This window comes from Elephas maximus, chromosome 22, assembly GCF_024166365.1.
Source record: "Elephas maximus indicus isolate mEleMax1 chromosome 22, mEleMax1 primary haplotype, whole genome shotgun sequence".
NCBI classification, from domain to species: Eukaryota; Metazoa; Chordata; class Mammalia; order Proboscidea; family Elephantidae; genus Elephas; species Elephas maximus.
Genome location: NC_064840.1, coordinates 24700118 through 24717585, shown reverse-complemented (window position 1 = coordinate 24717585; position 17468 = coordinate 24700118). Strand labels below are relative to the sequence as shown.

Below are 17468 nucleotides of genomic sequence, written 5' to 3'. Positions count from 1 at the left end.
CACCTGTGAGAGTGCTTAACGCTGGGCCATTACCCTCAGCACCCTCATTTCATTTCGCAAAGCTAACACCTCAACTGTCCTGAGCTTCTCTAAATTGGCTGTTTCTTACTCGGTTTTTCTTGCTCTAAGGATAATTCCTGTTTGAAGAAGCCAGCTGTGGAATTATAGCCTCAGAGTATGGACTGAAAAGACATTAGAATTTACTAAAGGACTTCTGGAAGATTACACAGCAAATTTATTGGCGGAAACTAGACCCCTTCTGGCACCTTCATCTTTGATTTTATATATAGAGAAGTACTTAATACAAAGTCTGACACCAAGTAAGTGCTGCTGTACTAGCGATTGTTATTATAAACTATCTTCCTATCTTCTAATCTTTCCTGGCAGGACTATTTTCATTATAACTTATGGGGAAATGTCTTTCATTCCTTCCTAAATGAGTCAAAGCTGAGGGTGGTGAATGCTCATAACAGGAAGAAAGTATCAGCAAATCAGCTAAAATCACCTAGAAAGCATGCTTGTTGATTATCCCAAATTACATAACTAATATGGGTTTTTTGTTTTCTGGGATATGTTATTGTATAACTTATATAACTGTGATTTGTATAAAAGAGCATATAAGAAAAACTAACTTTACAGTGTTGATAAGGAGGACTTTGAAACCAAATTAAATTTTAAAACTCTACTTGGCCATGTAATTCCTGATAAGAATCCTCCCTAAAAAGATGGCTCCCTAAAGTCTCCATTTAAACACTTCCTTTTAAATTACAAAGATTAATATACGTAGAAGATAGAGCAAAAGAACGAATTACCTGAGATTCTAATCCCGATACCCAACAATTATATTGCCTCATCTGTTTTTAACATAGTCTCTCAAGCATTCTGATGCATAACGGTAGACTTTGCTCTCTCCACCAGAAATGCCACGTTCTTTCAAAATGATGTTTATCAAAATGTCCCACCTACGTCCATCATCCCTTAGATTATCAAAGCAGACCCAAATTAAAGAACGTATTTACATCCCGAACGATTACCCACCCACTGCCTTCGAGTCCATTCCGACTCATAGCGACCCTACAGGACGGAGTAGAACTGCCCCCATAGTTTCCAAGGAGCGCCTGGTGGATTCGAACTGCCGACCTTTTGGCTAGCAGCCGTAGTGCTTACAAATTACTTTTTAAAGGAATAATTATGAGATTAGCCCCCGCTCTTGCTGAAAACCGGGTTCTGACCCCTTCCCCGGCACTTTCCCGATCCACGCATGCGCGCGCCCCGGAAGCATGGAGAACAAGGGCCACAAAGGCTCACAGGAGACTCGGAGGTGGCGGAAAGAGGCCGTAGGAAGCTGAGCTCCGAGAAAAGCGAACGGGTCCGCGGGGCCAAGACTGCTCTGTGGGTCAGCCCCAACGGTGCCCGCATCCACACACCCAGGGGCCAACTCGCATAGCGGGCACACAACGGCTGCTGAGGGGAGGGCGGCCACCTGCCTGACTACGGCTGCGCGAACTCCCGGGTCGGGGGCGGGACGTCCCCGCGCGCCGCGTCGCCATGGAGATGGGGCGGGGCCGGCGGAAGATCTGCGTCCAGGGGCGCGGGAAGCTCTGTGCGGACGTCGCCCGCGTTGGCGTGAGGCGGCCGGTCTGAGTCCGCCGGCTACTGCAGGGGCTTCTACCCGGGGCCGGAGGGCTCGGCTTTCCCAGGTACGAGGCCCAGCCCTCCCACAGCCCGTGGCCTCCGAGCGGCGCGGCGTCTCCGCCCGTGACCCCGGTGGCGAGCGCCCCTCCGAGCTGGGCCAGGTGACCTCTCGTGTGGGGGCCTCCGCTCCCTCCTCGTCTAGTGAGGCGGGGGTGCGTCACCCACGGGGTTGTGGTCTGGGGGTGGGGAGAGCGCGCGGGACGGCGGCCGCGTGCTCTCTGCCAGGCGCGCCTCCTGGGCCGCAGGGTATCCTCCCTCTCCCCCTGAAGGCTCGTTAGCGCTCGCCCATCCGAACCCAGGGTCTCCAGATGCCTGCTGGAGGGGCTGGGGAAGGGGCCGCTCTGCGCTCGCTGCTGCAGCCCCGTCCGAGAGCCAACGCAACAGCAACCTTGACGCCTTCCGCCGTGGGAGCTTGGGGCTTCGTCTTTATTTCACGAGAGGCCGGCCAGATTCCTTGTAACCTCTGAGCAGATGTTCAGTAAATATTTATTGAAGGAATGGTGTTTCGGACCTGGGTTCAAGTCCCAGCTCCGCCCCCTGTTGGTTGGTGATCTTGGGCACTCCATCTGTAAAATGTATGAGATGATAATATCACCGACGGGATGGGGCGGTTGTAGTAAATTAGGTAATTCGTGAAAAGAGCTACATACTGCCTGGCACAGAGTACCTGCTTTGTAAACTTTATTATGAATCTATACGTCTTAGATTGCGTGGTACCCTAAGCGCCGTGGAAGTATGAGGCTTGGAGGTGGTCAGGGAAGTTTCCTGGAAGAAATAGTTGAATCTTACTCTGGGGCTTAAGATATAAATTCAGGATTCTTCGTTTTTCTTTAGGACAGTCACTCATTTTTCAGTCCTTGTTTGGAGCTGCAAAGTACTGGGGAAACTAATTTAAAATAAAAAAAAATTTTTTTACATTATTTTTTGTTTTTTCAAATTGATGTAAATATTAAAAGCTTATAATATAAATATCCCCCGTGTCTCAATTCCCATTTTCATTCTTCTAGCTGTTTTTCCTGATTTTTTTGTAAATTGGAACGATATTTATCCTTATAAACCAAAAACCAAACCCAGTGCCGTCGGATTCTGACTCATAGCGACCCTATAGGACAGAGTAGAACTGCCCCATAGAGTTTCCAAGGAGAGCCTGGTGGATTACTGCCGACCCTTTGGTTAGCAGCCGTAGTACTTAACTGCTGCACCAATAGGGTTTCCTTTTATCCTTATACAGTACTGGTATTTCTTATTTGCCAGTTTCTCCTGTTGTGTGCTGTCGTTTGTGGGGAGCCCTGATGACACAGTGGTTTAAGAGCTTGCCTGCTAGACCTACTCTGTCTTATAGGGTCACTATGAGTTGCAGTTGACTCAGTGCCAATGAGTTTGGTTTTTTGGTTTTGGTCCTTCACGGGAGGTAAAGTACTTAGTTGTCTCACATTTCTTTTCCTTATCTCTCCAAGTGATTAATTTGTTTTTAGATCATCAGTATCTACATTATGTTATAAATATTCACTACTGAACCAAATAGAGTACTGTAATTCTTTCTTGAAAATCACATCATTTTTTTTGTTTTCTTTCTTAGAAAATAACTTTTAAAAAATGTAAGTTACAAAGAATATTTTAAACCAGAGATCTCCCACATTCACTTAGTATTGAATTAGTGATTGGCAGCTGTCATATAGCGCTTCAGAAAATGTGGCTCCTAAAAGGCTGTAGGTAATTGACTCCCCCCCCCCTTTTTTTTAAATAGTACTCTAGGTGAAAGTTTACAGCGCAAATTAGTTTCTCATTCAAAAATTTACCCAAATTGTTTTGTGACATTGGTTGCAACCCCTGCAATGTGTCAATAGTCTCCCCCTTTCCCTTTACACCCTGGGTTCCCCATATCCATTTGTCCAGTTTTTTCTCGCCTTCTCATCTTTGCTTTTGGGCACGTGTTGCCCATTTGGTCTTGTATGCTTCATTGAACTAATAACGTGTGTTATTGATTGTTTTATAGGCCTGTCTAATCTTTGGCTGAACGGTGGATTTCAGGAGTGGCTTCAGTTCTGAGTTGGCAGCATCTCCGGGGGCTATAGACTTGGTGATTCCTCCAGTCTCTGTCAGACCAGTAAGTCTAGTCTTTTTTTGTGAATTTGAATTTTGTTCTACATTTTTCTCCTGATCTTCTGGGACCATCTATTGTGATCCTTGTCAGAGTGGTTGGTGGTGGAAGCCAAGCACCATCTAGTTCTTCTGGGCTCAGGCTGGTAGAGGCTGTGGTTCATGCGGTCCATTGGTCCTTTGGACTATTATTTTCCTGTGTCTTCAGTTGTCTTCATTCTCCTTTGCTCTGGATAAGATGGGACCAATATACGTATCTTAGGTGGCCATTCGCAAGCTTTTAAGATCCAAGACACTACTCACCCAAGTAGGATGTAGAACATTTTCTTTAGGAATTATGTTATGCCAGTTGATAAAGATGTTCCCCTAGATCATGGTCTGCAGCCCTCAGCCCCAGTAACTTGGTGTCTCAAGGTGTTTGGATGTGTCTGGGAAGCTTCTGTGACTGTGCCTTGGTTAAGTTGCGCTGACTTCACAGTACTGTGAGTCGTCTTTTTCATCATCAAAGTTAACACTTGTCTACCATGTAGTTAGTGATTTCCTCACCCACCCTTCCTTTGTATCTATCCAAGATTTTCATTCTTTTTCTTGTAGTTAAAAGGGAAGATAAAAAAGTTTTTGATTGATGAAGAATCTGCTCACTAAGAAGTGTATATCAAGCCACTGGTTGAACTTCTGTTAAACAGAGAATGGAAAAGAAGATCCACTCCAGGTGGGTGATGAGACTTGGTAACTGCAATTATGGCCCATGTACAAGTTCGTAAACACTTTGTGAGAGAGTAACCTTTTTCCTCAATTGTGAATGGGCAAGGTCGGAACTATGAGTGAAGGTTTTTTTTTTGTCATTGATAACTTTGAATTTCTCATCTGGAGTAAAATGCACATTTTATACATTATGTTACAGTCAAAAAGTGTTTTGAATGCGTGGAAATATCCATCATTAAAAATATGATTTTGACCAGAAGTATTTAAGAGTGGTTAATGAGGTTAGGAGTTAAAACGTCAGTGCTGTGATTAGCTACTGTAACTTTACCTTACTTTTTTTTTTAACCGCGTTATAGTAAAATATATATAACAAAATTTGCCACTTTAGCTCTTTTTAAGTGTTCAGTGACATGAATTGTATTCATAATGTTGTGCAGCGATCACCAGTATCTTTTTAATCAGCCCAAGCAGAAACTCTGTATCCCACCTCCTAGTAACCTTTCATCTCCTTTCTGTCTCTATGAACTTTCCTATTATAGACATTTCATATAAGTGAAATCATGCAATATTTGCCCTTTTGTGTCTGCCTTCACTTACCATAATGTTTTCAAAGTTCATCCACCTCGTAGCATGTATTACAGCCTCTTTTTTTTTCCCCCTAATTTTGCTTAGCTGTCAGGTGAATATGAAGTTCAATGTTAAAAAACAAAAGTTAATTAAGATTCTAAAGACGCTAAAGCTATGAATGCTGAGAATTACATCATTTTGCTTTCCAGAGTGATGATAAAATAAGTATCATTTTAGTAATTAACTTTTTTTTACAGTGGTAAAATATATGTAACAAAACATTACTATTTTAACTGTTTTTAAATGTACAATTCAGTGACTTAATTACATCTGTTATGCAGCCATCACCACTATTTTCAAGTATTTTTCATTCCCCTAGACAGAAATTCCAAAACCAAAACCAAACCCATTGCCGTCGAGTCGATTCCGAGTCATAGCGACCCTATAGGACAGAGTAGAAATGCCCCATAGAGTTTCCAAGGAGCACCTGCTGGATTTGAACTGCCGACTCTTTGGTTAGCAGCCGTAGCACTTAACCACTACGCCACGGGGTTTCCAATGAAAACTCAGTTCCACATAAATAACAGCAACTCATTTTCCCCTTCCACCCCTGTCCTGCCAACCACTAGTAAACTTTTATCTCTATGCGTTTACTTATTCTAAGTATTTCACATAAGCGGAGTTATACAGTGTTTGTCTTTTTGCGTTTGATTTATTCACTCAGCATAATGTTTTCGAGGTTCATCTATATCCAGCATGTATTAAAACTTCATTTTTCTGTATGGCTGGGTAATAGTCTATTGTATCAATATACCACATGTTGTTTATCCATTCATCTGTTGAGGCCACTTGGTTTGGGTTGTTTCTACCTTTTGGCTATTGTGAATAATGCTGCTATGAACATTGGTGTACAGGTATCTTTTTGAGTGTCTGCTTTCAATTCTTTTGGGCATATACTAAGGAGTGGGTCTTACCCTTATTAGTCTAGCTCCTAGTCCCCCGCTTCTCCTTCTTAATTGAACACTAGATTCTTTGTAAATTTCGTTTTTAAAAAGTTATTTTCTGAGAAACAAAACAGAACAGACTGAGCCATACTTAAAGGTGTGATTTGCTCTTTCTTCCTGTCTAGATGATGGTTGATCATGGTTGTTTTCAGCCTACATTAAGGTCCTTTTGATTCCAGATAGCACAATGCAGCTGTGACTAAAAAAAAAACCTAGTCAAAAGAAAGGAATTTACAGGAAAGAGATGGAGGTGTTAGCTCTGTGGGCTAACCTCAGACCCACAAGAGTGTCCATAGAATTCACAGCTAGCCAATCTTGAGTACCGCTGCCCTACCCTGGGCACAGTGGTTGGTTCAGGAGTAGGCATGTGACCTCATTGGACCAATTAGAGGTTTTTCTTTTAAGGCTGAGACAGAACCATTTAAAGGCAGAGGGCCTCCTAATGCTGTGGTTGCTATAACCAGGTGGTGGCAGTTTCAGTCTCCACCATGTAGGCTCCACAGGAGCCCCTGATACAGGAGGTAAGCAGGTTGGCATGCTGAGAGAAGTAGGAAGACCTAACAATGTTGAGACCCCAGCACTAGGGTCTGGTTCTTGCCATTCTTTTTTTCAATTCAGAATATTTCCAAAGTACACAGCCAGGAAATTAGCTTTTTGTGCTGGATATCTTCTTTGGTTTATTCCTCCAGATCTAATCTCCACTCTTCTCCATTGAGGGACATCTGGCTTCTAGTTGAGTTTGACCAAAGGGGAGCCCTGGCAGGAGATTGGAGGGAGGGAGGAGAGTAAGGCTAGGATATTTATTCCTTTAACTCTCTCCTGTGTCCCTCCGCTGAAGCTCATGGTACCTCATAAGTCAGTAGAGCCTATGTTACTCTCCTTTCCTTCTGGGTTCTGGTAATTGTTCCATCTCCTTATTGTTTCGAGCCTAGGGATTTCTACTAGCTTCAGGTTCCTGTATTGTCCCTGTGGTTCTTCTAAACCCACATCTTTGTATACATGCCATCCACAAATTATTCTATTTTTAGTATGTCATCTGTTTTCTTTGGGACCCTTACTGTTGAGAGTTTTTATCATAAATGGTGTTGGATTTTGTCAAATGGCTTTTTCTGTACTGATTGAGATGATAAGTGGTTTTTGTCTTCTGTTAATATGGTATATTATATTGGTTGATTTTCAGACATTATATCAGTCTGGCATTTATGGGAAAATCCCATTTGGTCATGCTCTGTAACCTTTTATATGTTGTTGGATTTGGTTTGTTGAATCTTCAAAAAAACATCCATTGTTTTGAGGCTTTTTTATATTTTGTTTGTTTGTTACGAGAGATATTAGCCTGTAGTTTTTTGTTGTTGTTGTTGTAATGCCTTTGGTATCAGGGTGCTACTGACCTCATAGAATGAAATATGAAGTGTTCCTTCTTCCTCTGTTTTCTGGAAGAGTTTGTGGAGTATTGGTAAATTTTTTTTTTAATGTTTGATAAAATTCATCAGTGAAGCCATCTAGGCTTGGGGTTTTTTTGTGTGAGAAAAAATTACTAATTCAGTTTCTTTGCTTGTTATAAGTCTATTTAGAATTTCTATTTCTTCACAAGTCAGTTTTGGTAATAAGTGTTTTTTTAGGAGTCTGTCCATTTCATCTAAGTTGTCCAATTTGTTGACATAAAGTTCATAGTATTCCACTGTGTCTTAATTATCTAATGCTGCTGTAACAGAAATACCATAAGTGGATGGCTTCAACAAACAGAAGTTATTCTTTCTGAGCCTAATAGGCTAGAAGGCCAAATTCAGGGTGCCAGCTCGAGGGGAAGGCTTTTTCTCTTTCTGTCAGCTCTGGAGGGAGGGCCTCGTCATCAGTTTTCCTCTGGACTGAAAGCTTCTCAGCACAGGGACCCTGGTCCAAAGGACGTGCTCTGCTCCTGGCACTACTTCCTTAGTGGTATGAGGTCTCCACGTTTCTCTGCTCACTTCTTTTATATCTCAAAAGATACTGACTTAAGACACAACCTAATCTTATAGATTGAATCCTGCCTCATTAACATAACTGCCTCTAATCCCACTTCATTAATATCGTAGAGGTAGAATTTACAACACCTAGGAAAATCACATCAGATGACAAAATGATGGACAGTCACACAATACTGGGAATCATGGCCTAGCCAAGTTGACACACATTTTTGGGGGGACACAGTTGAATCCCTGATACCTTGTAATTCTTTTAATTGCTGAAAGGTCAGTGATAATGTCCTCTCTTTCATTCCTAATTGTGGTTATCTATGTCTCCTCTCTTTTTTCCTTGGTAACTTTAAAGGTTTATCAGTTTTATTAAGGGATTCTTACTTGAACTAATTTGCGTTGGGTTCCTGTTGCTTGCAAGCTAGGGTGCTAACTAATATACAGAAATTTCTCACGAAATCTATTAGATCATGAGCAAGGTGGGAGTAAGGGCAGCCCTAGGGACTTTTTCAGCAAGTGTATGGACCCGTCTTCCTAAGCAGTGCCATCCCTGTGCTTTAACCTCCAACAACTCCCTGTCAGGTCTATGTCTCAGCTCAAAATTCAGAAGTCCTGGGAGAATGAATCTGATTGGTTCAGTGTGGGCCAGGTCCCCCCCCGCCCCCGCAGTCAACTGGGACTTGAAGGAGGATCATGGAGTTAAGCATGGCTGCTGAGGTCTTGCCCATGTTGATTAGGGAAGTTCCTGCAGAAGAGCGAGTTCTTTTGAACTGAACAAAACCCTGACAGTGTTTACTACATGGTCCATAGAGTACTTCAGACCTAACTTATTTCAACTTGTTAAGCAAGTTAACCATGGCCTTAAAGTGAAGCACCATGGTCTCCAACTCTGGCACAATTTCATCAAATGTCTCTGTTACTGTAGGTTGGGGAACCTAAGGGAAACGCATTTGCTAAAAAAAATTTATAACTGGTATATAGGTACAGAAGTGTACATAAAATGTACAATTTAATAAATCATTTTGAAACAAATGGATAACCAAGTAAAGAAATAACATTATCAACACCTTAGAAGTCCCTTTTGTATATCCTTTCCAGATTGCACTCCTTCCTTCTTCTCTAGAGTTAACCACCACCCTGCCTTTAATAGTAATCACTTTTTCTAATTTTTTTATCCTTTTGCCAATTAAGTATGCATCCTGAAGCAATATAGTTTTGCCTCTTTGCCTTTGTATAAATTGAATCATATGTTATGTATTCTTATTCTTTCATGTCTTGATTCCTTCTCTCAAGGTTTTAAGATTCTTCCATGTCGTGTGCAGTTATAGTTTGCTCATTTTCCTTGCTCTGTAGTGCTACATTATAAGACTCTTCCATAATCTGTTTATTCAGTTTTGGGGTGCTGTGAACATTGTCATATACATAGCCTGGTGCATAGTTTCTAGGGCAGTGATTCTCAAATTTGAGCCTGCATCAGAGTCTTCTGGAGGGCTTTTTATACACAAATTGCTGGATTCTGTCCCGCCAGTTTCTCATTCAGTGGATACGGGCTTGTCAGTTGTTAGGTGCCATCAAATTGGTTCCGACTCATAGTGTATAGCAGAATGAAACAATCAGTGTTCTGCTGTGATACATAAGGTTTTCATTGGCCAGTTTTTTCAGAAGTAGACCACCAGATCATTCTTCCTAGTCTCTTAGTCTGCAAGTTCCGCTGAAACCTGTCCAGCATGGGTGTCCCTTCTGGTATTTGAAATATCAATGGCATAGCTTCCAGCAGAACAGGAATATGCAAGCCACCCCACAGTATGACAAACTGATAGACAAATAGTGGAGATACGGGATAAGGCCCAAGAATTTGTATTTCTAATAGTTCTCAGGTGATGTTGATGCTGTTGGTTCAGGAATCACACTTTGATAACCACTGTTTTAGGGTATGTACTTGGTAATACATTGCAGGGTCAAAAGGGATAAGAATTTTCAATTTTGCTAGGTAAAACCAAAAAAAAAAAAACCAAACCCTTTGCTGTCATGTCAGTTCTGACTCATAGCGACCCTATAGGGCAGAGTTAAACTGTCCCATAGGATTTCCAAGGCGTGACTGGTAGATTTGAACTGCCAGTCTTTTGGTTAGCCCCTGAGTTCTTGCTAGGTGAAGGTTTTCTAAATTGGTTGTACCAGTTTGCACTCTCACTGGCAATGTTTAAGTGTTCTTGTTGCCTCACATCTCACCAACAGTTTGCTAAGCTGGTAGGTATGTAGTGGTATTTCATTGTGCTTATATTTTGTATTTCTTTGATTCATGTTGAGGTTGAGTACCTTCTTTATGCTTATGGGGCATCTGCATTTCTTCTTTTTGAAGTACATTTTCAAGTCTTACTCCCATTTTTCTGTTGAGTTTTTTTTCGTAATTGACATGTAGGAGTTATTTTTATTTCTAAATATGAATCCTTTATATGTTTTATGTATTGCGAATATCTTCTTCCCTTCTGTGGCTCACTTTTTTTTTCTCTTTGGCATCTTTTTGTCTTTTCAAATTATGTAATTTAATCTCTTTTATACTTTGTAAAAATTCATGCATATAAACAAAACTAGAAGGGAAAACATCAAAAAATGACTTTTTTTTTAACTTATAGTGTAAGTGTTTTACAATCAGCATATTTTATTTTATTTTTGATAGACTTCATTTTTTAGAGCAGTTCTGGGTTTACAGAAAAATTTTGCAGAAAGTACAGAGTTCCTATGTACCCTTCCCGTCTGCACATTGTTTCTCCTATTAACATTTTGCATTTCTGTGGGTATCTCCTATTAACATTTTGTATTTCTGAGGCACATTTGTTACAATTAATGAACCAACATTGATACATTATTATTAACTGAAGTCCATAGTTTACATTAGTATATTTTATTTTTGTAAACAGAAGATAATTTTTTTCTGTGCACTCTATAGAGCACAGTTTACTCTGAAACGTGTGATTGCCGTCAGTTAGAATTGACTGGACCACAACAGGTTTTTTTTTTAATGTCTAGTGCAGACCTTGGCACTCATGAGGTGATTAATAAATGCTTCCATGAAGCTAGAGTTGAGTTGTATATGGGCTTTGGAGAGAGACCTGGGTTTGGATCTTGGAGTTAACCACTTAAGGCTGTGACCTTGGGAGAATAATTTAACTTTTTGAGCTTCATTGTCCTTATCTGTAAAATGGGTAGGGAAAACTAGTAATACCTTCTTCATAGGATTTCCATGAGGATCAAATTAAATATTAAATATAAATTACTTAGTATAGTTTTGGTCCATAGTGAGTACTCAATAAATAGTAACTGTTATTACTCAGTTTGAATAAGGCCCAGCCCCTCTTAGGCTCCAATTCTAAGTAAACTGAAGGCTCTTAACTTCTGGGAGCCCTGGGGAGAGTCAGTATAAAATGAAAGCTCTTGTTAGGGCTGTCTTACCCTATTTGCACAGTCTCACCTGATCATTTGAGTGGGAGTTATAAGACCATGGCAAGAAAGGCCATAGAAAAGCGATCCATCACGCCACACGTGGAATATATTTTTCCATCCTTTTACTTTCAACTTATTTGTGTCCTTGGATGAAAGTGCGACTCTTATAAAAAAAAATAAAATAAATAAATTTTTTTTTTTTTTATAGACAGCATATAATTGGATCATGATTTTTATTGATTCTGCCAATCTTTGTCTTTTTGTTGGAGAGTTTATTTACATTTAATGTAGTTAACAGATAAAGAAGAATTTTTTTCTTCCATCTCGCTATTCGTTTTCTGTATGTTTTATGCCTTTTTTTGGCCCTTATTTCCTCAATTACTTTTCTTTTTTGTTCAGTTGATTTTTTTTGTAGTGAGCCATTTTGATTCTCTTTTCATTTTTACATATCTTCTTTGTGGGTACCATGGAGATTACATTTGACAGCCTAGATTTATAACAATCTAGTTTGAATTGATACCAACTTAACTTTAATAGCATCCAAAAACTGTGGTCCTATATAGCCCCCTCCATATTATGTTGTCACAAATTACATCTTTATACTTTGTGTATCCAGTAACATGAATTTATAATCAATTTTTGCACATTTATATTTTAAATCTTGTAGGGAATAAAAAGTGGAGTTATAAACCAAAACCCACAAATTTACCTTTACCAGAGAACTTTATTTCTTCATACAGCTTTGAGTTATTGTCTAGTGTCCTTTCATTTCTACCTGAAGGCGTCTCTTTAGCGTTTCTTCATAGGGTAGGTCTAGTGGTAATGAACTCCATCAGCTTTTGCTCATTTGGGGTTTGTCAATTTCTCCTTCATTTTTAAAAGACAGTTTGGGATAACAGAATTCTCAGTAGATAATATTTTTTTTTTAGCACTTTAAATATGTCATTGTACTACCTTCTGGCCTTATGATTTCTAATGAGAAATAAACTGTTAATTTTATTGAGGATCCCTTGTACATGAAGAGCTGCTTCTCTTTACTTTCAAGATTCGTTCTGTCTTTGTCATTTGATAATTTTTGATTCTAATGTGTCTCCATATGGATCTCTTTTAGTTTATCCTACATGGAGTTTTTTTTAACTTCTTGGGTGTGTAGATTCATGTCTTTTGTCAAATTTGGGAAATTTTTGGCCATGATTCCTTCAAATATTCTTTCTGCCCATTTTTTTCTTTTCCTTCTGGGACTCCCATAATGTGTATTTTGGTATTTGGATACTTGATGGCATCCCACAAGTCCCTTAGGCTGTGTTCACTTTTCTTTATTTTTTCTTTCTGCTCCTCGGACTGGATAATTTCAGTTGTCCTATCTTCAAGCTCACTGATTCACATCTGCTGTTAAACACCTCTAGCAAGTTTTTCATTTCAGTTACTGTACTTTTCAGCTCCAGAATTTCTGTTTGGTTCTTTTTTAGAGTTTTTATCATTTTATTGATGTTCTCACTTTTTCATAGATTGTTTTCCTGATTTACTTTAGTTCTTTGGCCCTGTTTTCCTTCAGCTCTTTGAGCATATTTAAGATGGTTGTTTTAAAGTCTATCTAGCAAATCTGGTGTGTTGGGTTCCTCAGGGATGGTTTCTGTCACTTTATTTTGTTCCTTTGAATGAGCCATTCTTTTTATGCCTTGTAATTTTTTGTTGAAAACAGGACTCTTGGATGTTTTAACATGGTAACTCTAGAAATCAGAATCTCCCTTCTTCAGGGTTTGCTGTTTTTTGATTGTTGAAGACTGTAGTAGTCTGTTTCTTTAGTGATTGTTTTCAAACTATTTTGCAAGTAATAGTTGTGTGTGGTCTCTGAAGTTTCTGAACCTATTTTATCTGATCTTAAAATAGCCGTATCAGTTTTCTTTATGGTCTTTATTTATACCACACATATTTTCCTCACCTGTTACTTTTAAACTTTCTGTAAGCGCTATGGCTGTTGACCAAAAGGTCGGCAGTTCGAATCCACCAGGCGCTCCTTGGAAACTCTGTGGGGAAGTTCTGCTCTGTTCTGTAGGGTTGCAGTGAGTTGAAATCAACTAGACAGCCATGGGAAACCCTGGTGGTGTAGTGGTTAAGTGCTAGGGCAGCTGACCAAAAGGTCAGCAGTTCGAATCTGCCAGGCGCTCCTTGGAAACTCTATGGGGCAGTTTTACTCTGTCCTATAACATTGCTATGAGTCAGAATTGACTCGATGGCAGCGGGTTTGGTTTTTTTTTTGGACGGTCACGGGGTTTTTACCCTTATGTTTTAGATGTGTTTGTGGTAAACAGTGTATAGTTAGATTCTGTTTTTTAATCTACTCTGGCAATTTTTGTCTTTCATTAGAGCATATGGATCATTTATATTTAAAATAACTACTGATACATGAGTGGAATAAATAGTTAGATTTAAATTTACCTTCTTAGCTTGTGCTTTCTGTTTGCCCTGTCCCAGTTCTTTTTACTTTCCTTTCTTGCATACTTTTGGATTAAATATTTTTTATCATTCAGTTTTTTCCCCTGCTAGTTTGGAAATTAAACATTCATTTGTTCTTCTTTCAACGGTTACTTTAGACGTTAAAACATGTCTTCTGTTATGGATTGAATTGTGTCTCCCAAAATTTAATTCCTGGCCCTTAGACTTGGTGTGATACTGTTTGGAAGGGGAGGTGTTCTTTTGTTATGTAGATAAGGCCATACCAGTGTGGGGTGGGTCCTAAACCTAATCACTTCTGAGTTATAAAAAGACCCGTTTAGATAAAAAGACACACCCGGGGGGAGAGGAAGACGGACATGGAGGCAGATGCATCTACAAACCCAGGGATGTCAGTGATTACTGGCAGCAACTAGAATCTGAAATAGACAAGGAAAGACCTTCCTGTAGAGTCATGCACTTGTGATATTTCTGTTATAGCAGCACTGGATAATTAAGACAGATCCTTACCATATCAAAATCTAGTGTTAATTCATATTCTTGCCTTCCTCTCAGCCCACATAAAAAACTGAAAACATTCAACCTTTATGTACCCCCTTCCTGAATTATATTGCTATTAGCTATTCTATTTAGTTCTTTTTCAAATATTTTATCTCTCTTTTTCTAGTTGCCTCTGCCAAGCAAATATTTTTAAGCTTCATTTTATTTCTTTAAACATAGTTAGGTTGGTTGTTTTGAAATGTGCATTTCTTCTAATATTTGAAGTTTTTATGGATCTTTTGTTTTTGTTTCCTTAATCATGGAGTCTAGTTTCTTTGTATGTGGGCCATTGCAAATTAAAAATTACAAGAATGCCTTGAGGCTTGGTGAAGCTACCTTCCTCCAGAAAGGATTTATCTTTCCTTCTGTCAGCCTCCTTGGCATATTACTGAAATCACCTTAAATCAAGTTCAAGGCTTGTAGTTCTCTGACCCTGGTGATTAGAAAGCCCAAATTGTAAATTCCCACCAGGCTGTAACACTTCTGACTCACCCTCATCTTCAATTTTGTGAATAGTTCCATAGTCTCTTAGAGATAGACTTAGTCTCATTAGTCTTTGGGAGACTGTTGTACAAATCATAATGCCAGTTACTTTGAATCAATTCAAAGCATAAAGTGACTGTACCAGTTCATTAGTTTGTAATGGGAAATACAATTACCAGAGAAACGAGTAATGTATGCTACTTTTCTTCTAGGAAGGCATTTGCTGTGGGGAAAAAAAAAAAGAAGAGGCCATGTTATATTCAGAAAGTTTATTAATGAGTTTGAAATCTTGGGAAGTTAGGTGATACATGATGACACATGATGTTATGGATTGAATTGTGTCCTCCAAAAATGTGTCTCAACTTGGCTAGGCCATGATTCCCAGTATTGTGTGATTATCCACCATTTTGTCATCTGATGTGATTTTCCTATGTGTTGTAAATTCTGCCTCTTTGATATTAATGAGGCAGGATTAGAGGCAGTTGTTAATGAGGCAGGACTCAATCTACAGGATTAGGTTGTGTTTTAAATCATTCTCTTTTGAGAGAGAAGCAAGCTAGAGAGATAGGGGTCCTCCTACCCCCAAGAAAGCAGAGCTGGAAGCAGAGCGAGTCCCTTGGACCTGAGCTCCCTGCGCCAAGAAACTCCTAGGCCAGGGGAAAATCGATGACAAGGACCTTCCTCCAGAACTGCCAGAGAGAGGAAGCCTTCCTCTGGAGCTGCAACCCTGAATTCGGACTTCTAGCCTCCTAGACTGTGAGCAAATAAACTTCTTTTTGTTAAAGCCATCCACTTGTAGTATTTCTGTTATAGAAGCTCTGGATAACTAAGACAGATGATGACTGTTAGAAGAACATATCAAAGATGCAAATCTAACTGTGTAACCTCCCCACCCCTATTTAGAACTTTTCAGTGATTCTCACTGCCTTTAAGCTCTAGACCAAGCTCAATTCTTAGCCTCATTTTTGGCCACTCTGTGACTTAACACTCTGTTTGCTGTTACTGTTTTCCTCCCTTGTTAGTTAGGATTAGGTTCTGCCATAACAAAACATCCAAAGTAACACATTCAGGCAATCTGGAGGTAAGTGGCCCAGAGCTGTTATGGTGATTCTGTTCAACAAAGTCTTTACAGTCCTTCCACCTCACTGGTCCACCCTCTTTAGGGTGTGCCCCTCATCCTCCTGGTCCAAGTTCAGAGGCATTCTAGGCATCAGGTTGGAGGAAGAAAAGAAGAAAAAAGGAGACTGACAGAAGGAAAGGTAAATCCTTTCTGGAGGAAGGTAGCTTCACCAAGCCTCAAGGCATTCTTATAAATAATTTTTAATACGCAATGGCCGACATACAAAGAAACTAGACTCCATGATTAAGAGACATGGAGAAGAAAAAAGACATGGCTGTCTCTTAAGGCAGGTTATAGGAACCTGCCACATAATGTTCCCACCTATATCCTTTTGGCCAGAACTTAATTTCAGAACTTAGTAGGAGGGAGCCTGAAGAATGGACTTTTATTCTGGGCACCCTTGTGTGCAGTCAAAAATTATACTAAGTGGAAGGAGGGAAACACAGATGTTGGATGTGTGTCAGTGTCCTGTGCTTGCTGTAACCTTTTCATGCCTTACGTTCTTGTAAGGCACCTTAACATTACATACATAATTCTCCATGTATCCCCAGGCCTAGCTTTGTTGCTGGGCATATAGTAGATCCTTAATACCGAATGGATAAACAGACACACTGCAGTAATACACCTGCCAAGTAAATAGTTAAATGAATTGGTCAGGGCATGCCTTCCACTGGCACTTTTGGATGAGCACTGTCAAATTCTGTCTTCCTCATTTCCATTTTCTGGATTTCTTGACTGACCATATTCTTCTCATTGACTTTTTTTTTTTTAATAGTAATTTTATTTCTCTGTTTTTAGTTAAGTCAGAGTTCTCACCTGTTCTTGTTGATTTTTGTCTCAATGACATTCTTTTTTAAAGTACCTTCTGTTGCCTTCCTATTTCGTATCTTCTTAATCCTTTCCCTCCCTCCTCTGTTCTGTACTTGAACAAATGTTTTTTGAGCACCTACAATGTGCCAGGCAGTGTGTTAGGGGTGGAGTATATATTAGCAAACAAAACAGTCATGGCCCCTATCATCATGAGGCATACACATAGGTTAAGGGAGACAGACACATATGTAAATGAATACATAGTTTTCAGTTTGTGATCTTACCCTTTAGGTGTTGTATTAGACTAGCTCCGATTTGTAGGGCTACTTTACTTACACCAGTGTTAATATCTTTATGGTCTTTAAACTTCAAGCCTATAAATAGCCCAGCCTGCTTACTAGCGGACAAGGAGTCCAGGGAACCTGCCTAAAGGAGAGGACAGGGATGACTTTAGACTGGGGCTCCCCAGTGCTGATTAGCTAACTGATTATGTAGCAGGGCTTGGAAAGAAACTGTCCCAGTGTTCCTTCTGCCAGCTAGCTCTGCTCCACAGGCTAATCACTTAACCTTTTAGTGCCTCTTCTGTTTTGAAAT

At 39.9% G+C, this 17468-nt stretch overlaps 1 protein-coding gene across 13 annotated transcripts in view; it reads left to right on the top strand.

The window, feature by feature from the left end:
- Window positions 1-17468, top strand: part of SFI1 (SFI1 centrin binding protein) — a 94891-nt gene that overhangs the window by 2819 nt on the left and 74604 nt on the right. For 10 of the 13 annotated variants that reach the window (XR_007514846.1, XR_007514847.1, XM_049865338.1 and 7 more), the window contains exons 1-3: window positions 1571-1700; window positions 3692-3802; window positions 4390-4507. Coding sequence is in view for 10 of the 13 variants with exons in the window: in XM_049865336.1 (XP_049721293.1) it covers window positions 4485-4507 (23 nt within the window). In the remaining 3 variants the exon portion in view is untranslated. The other 3 variants (XM_049865330.1, XM_049865341.1, XM_049865331.1) reach the window with 2 other exon arrangements.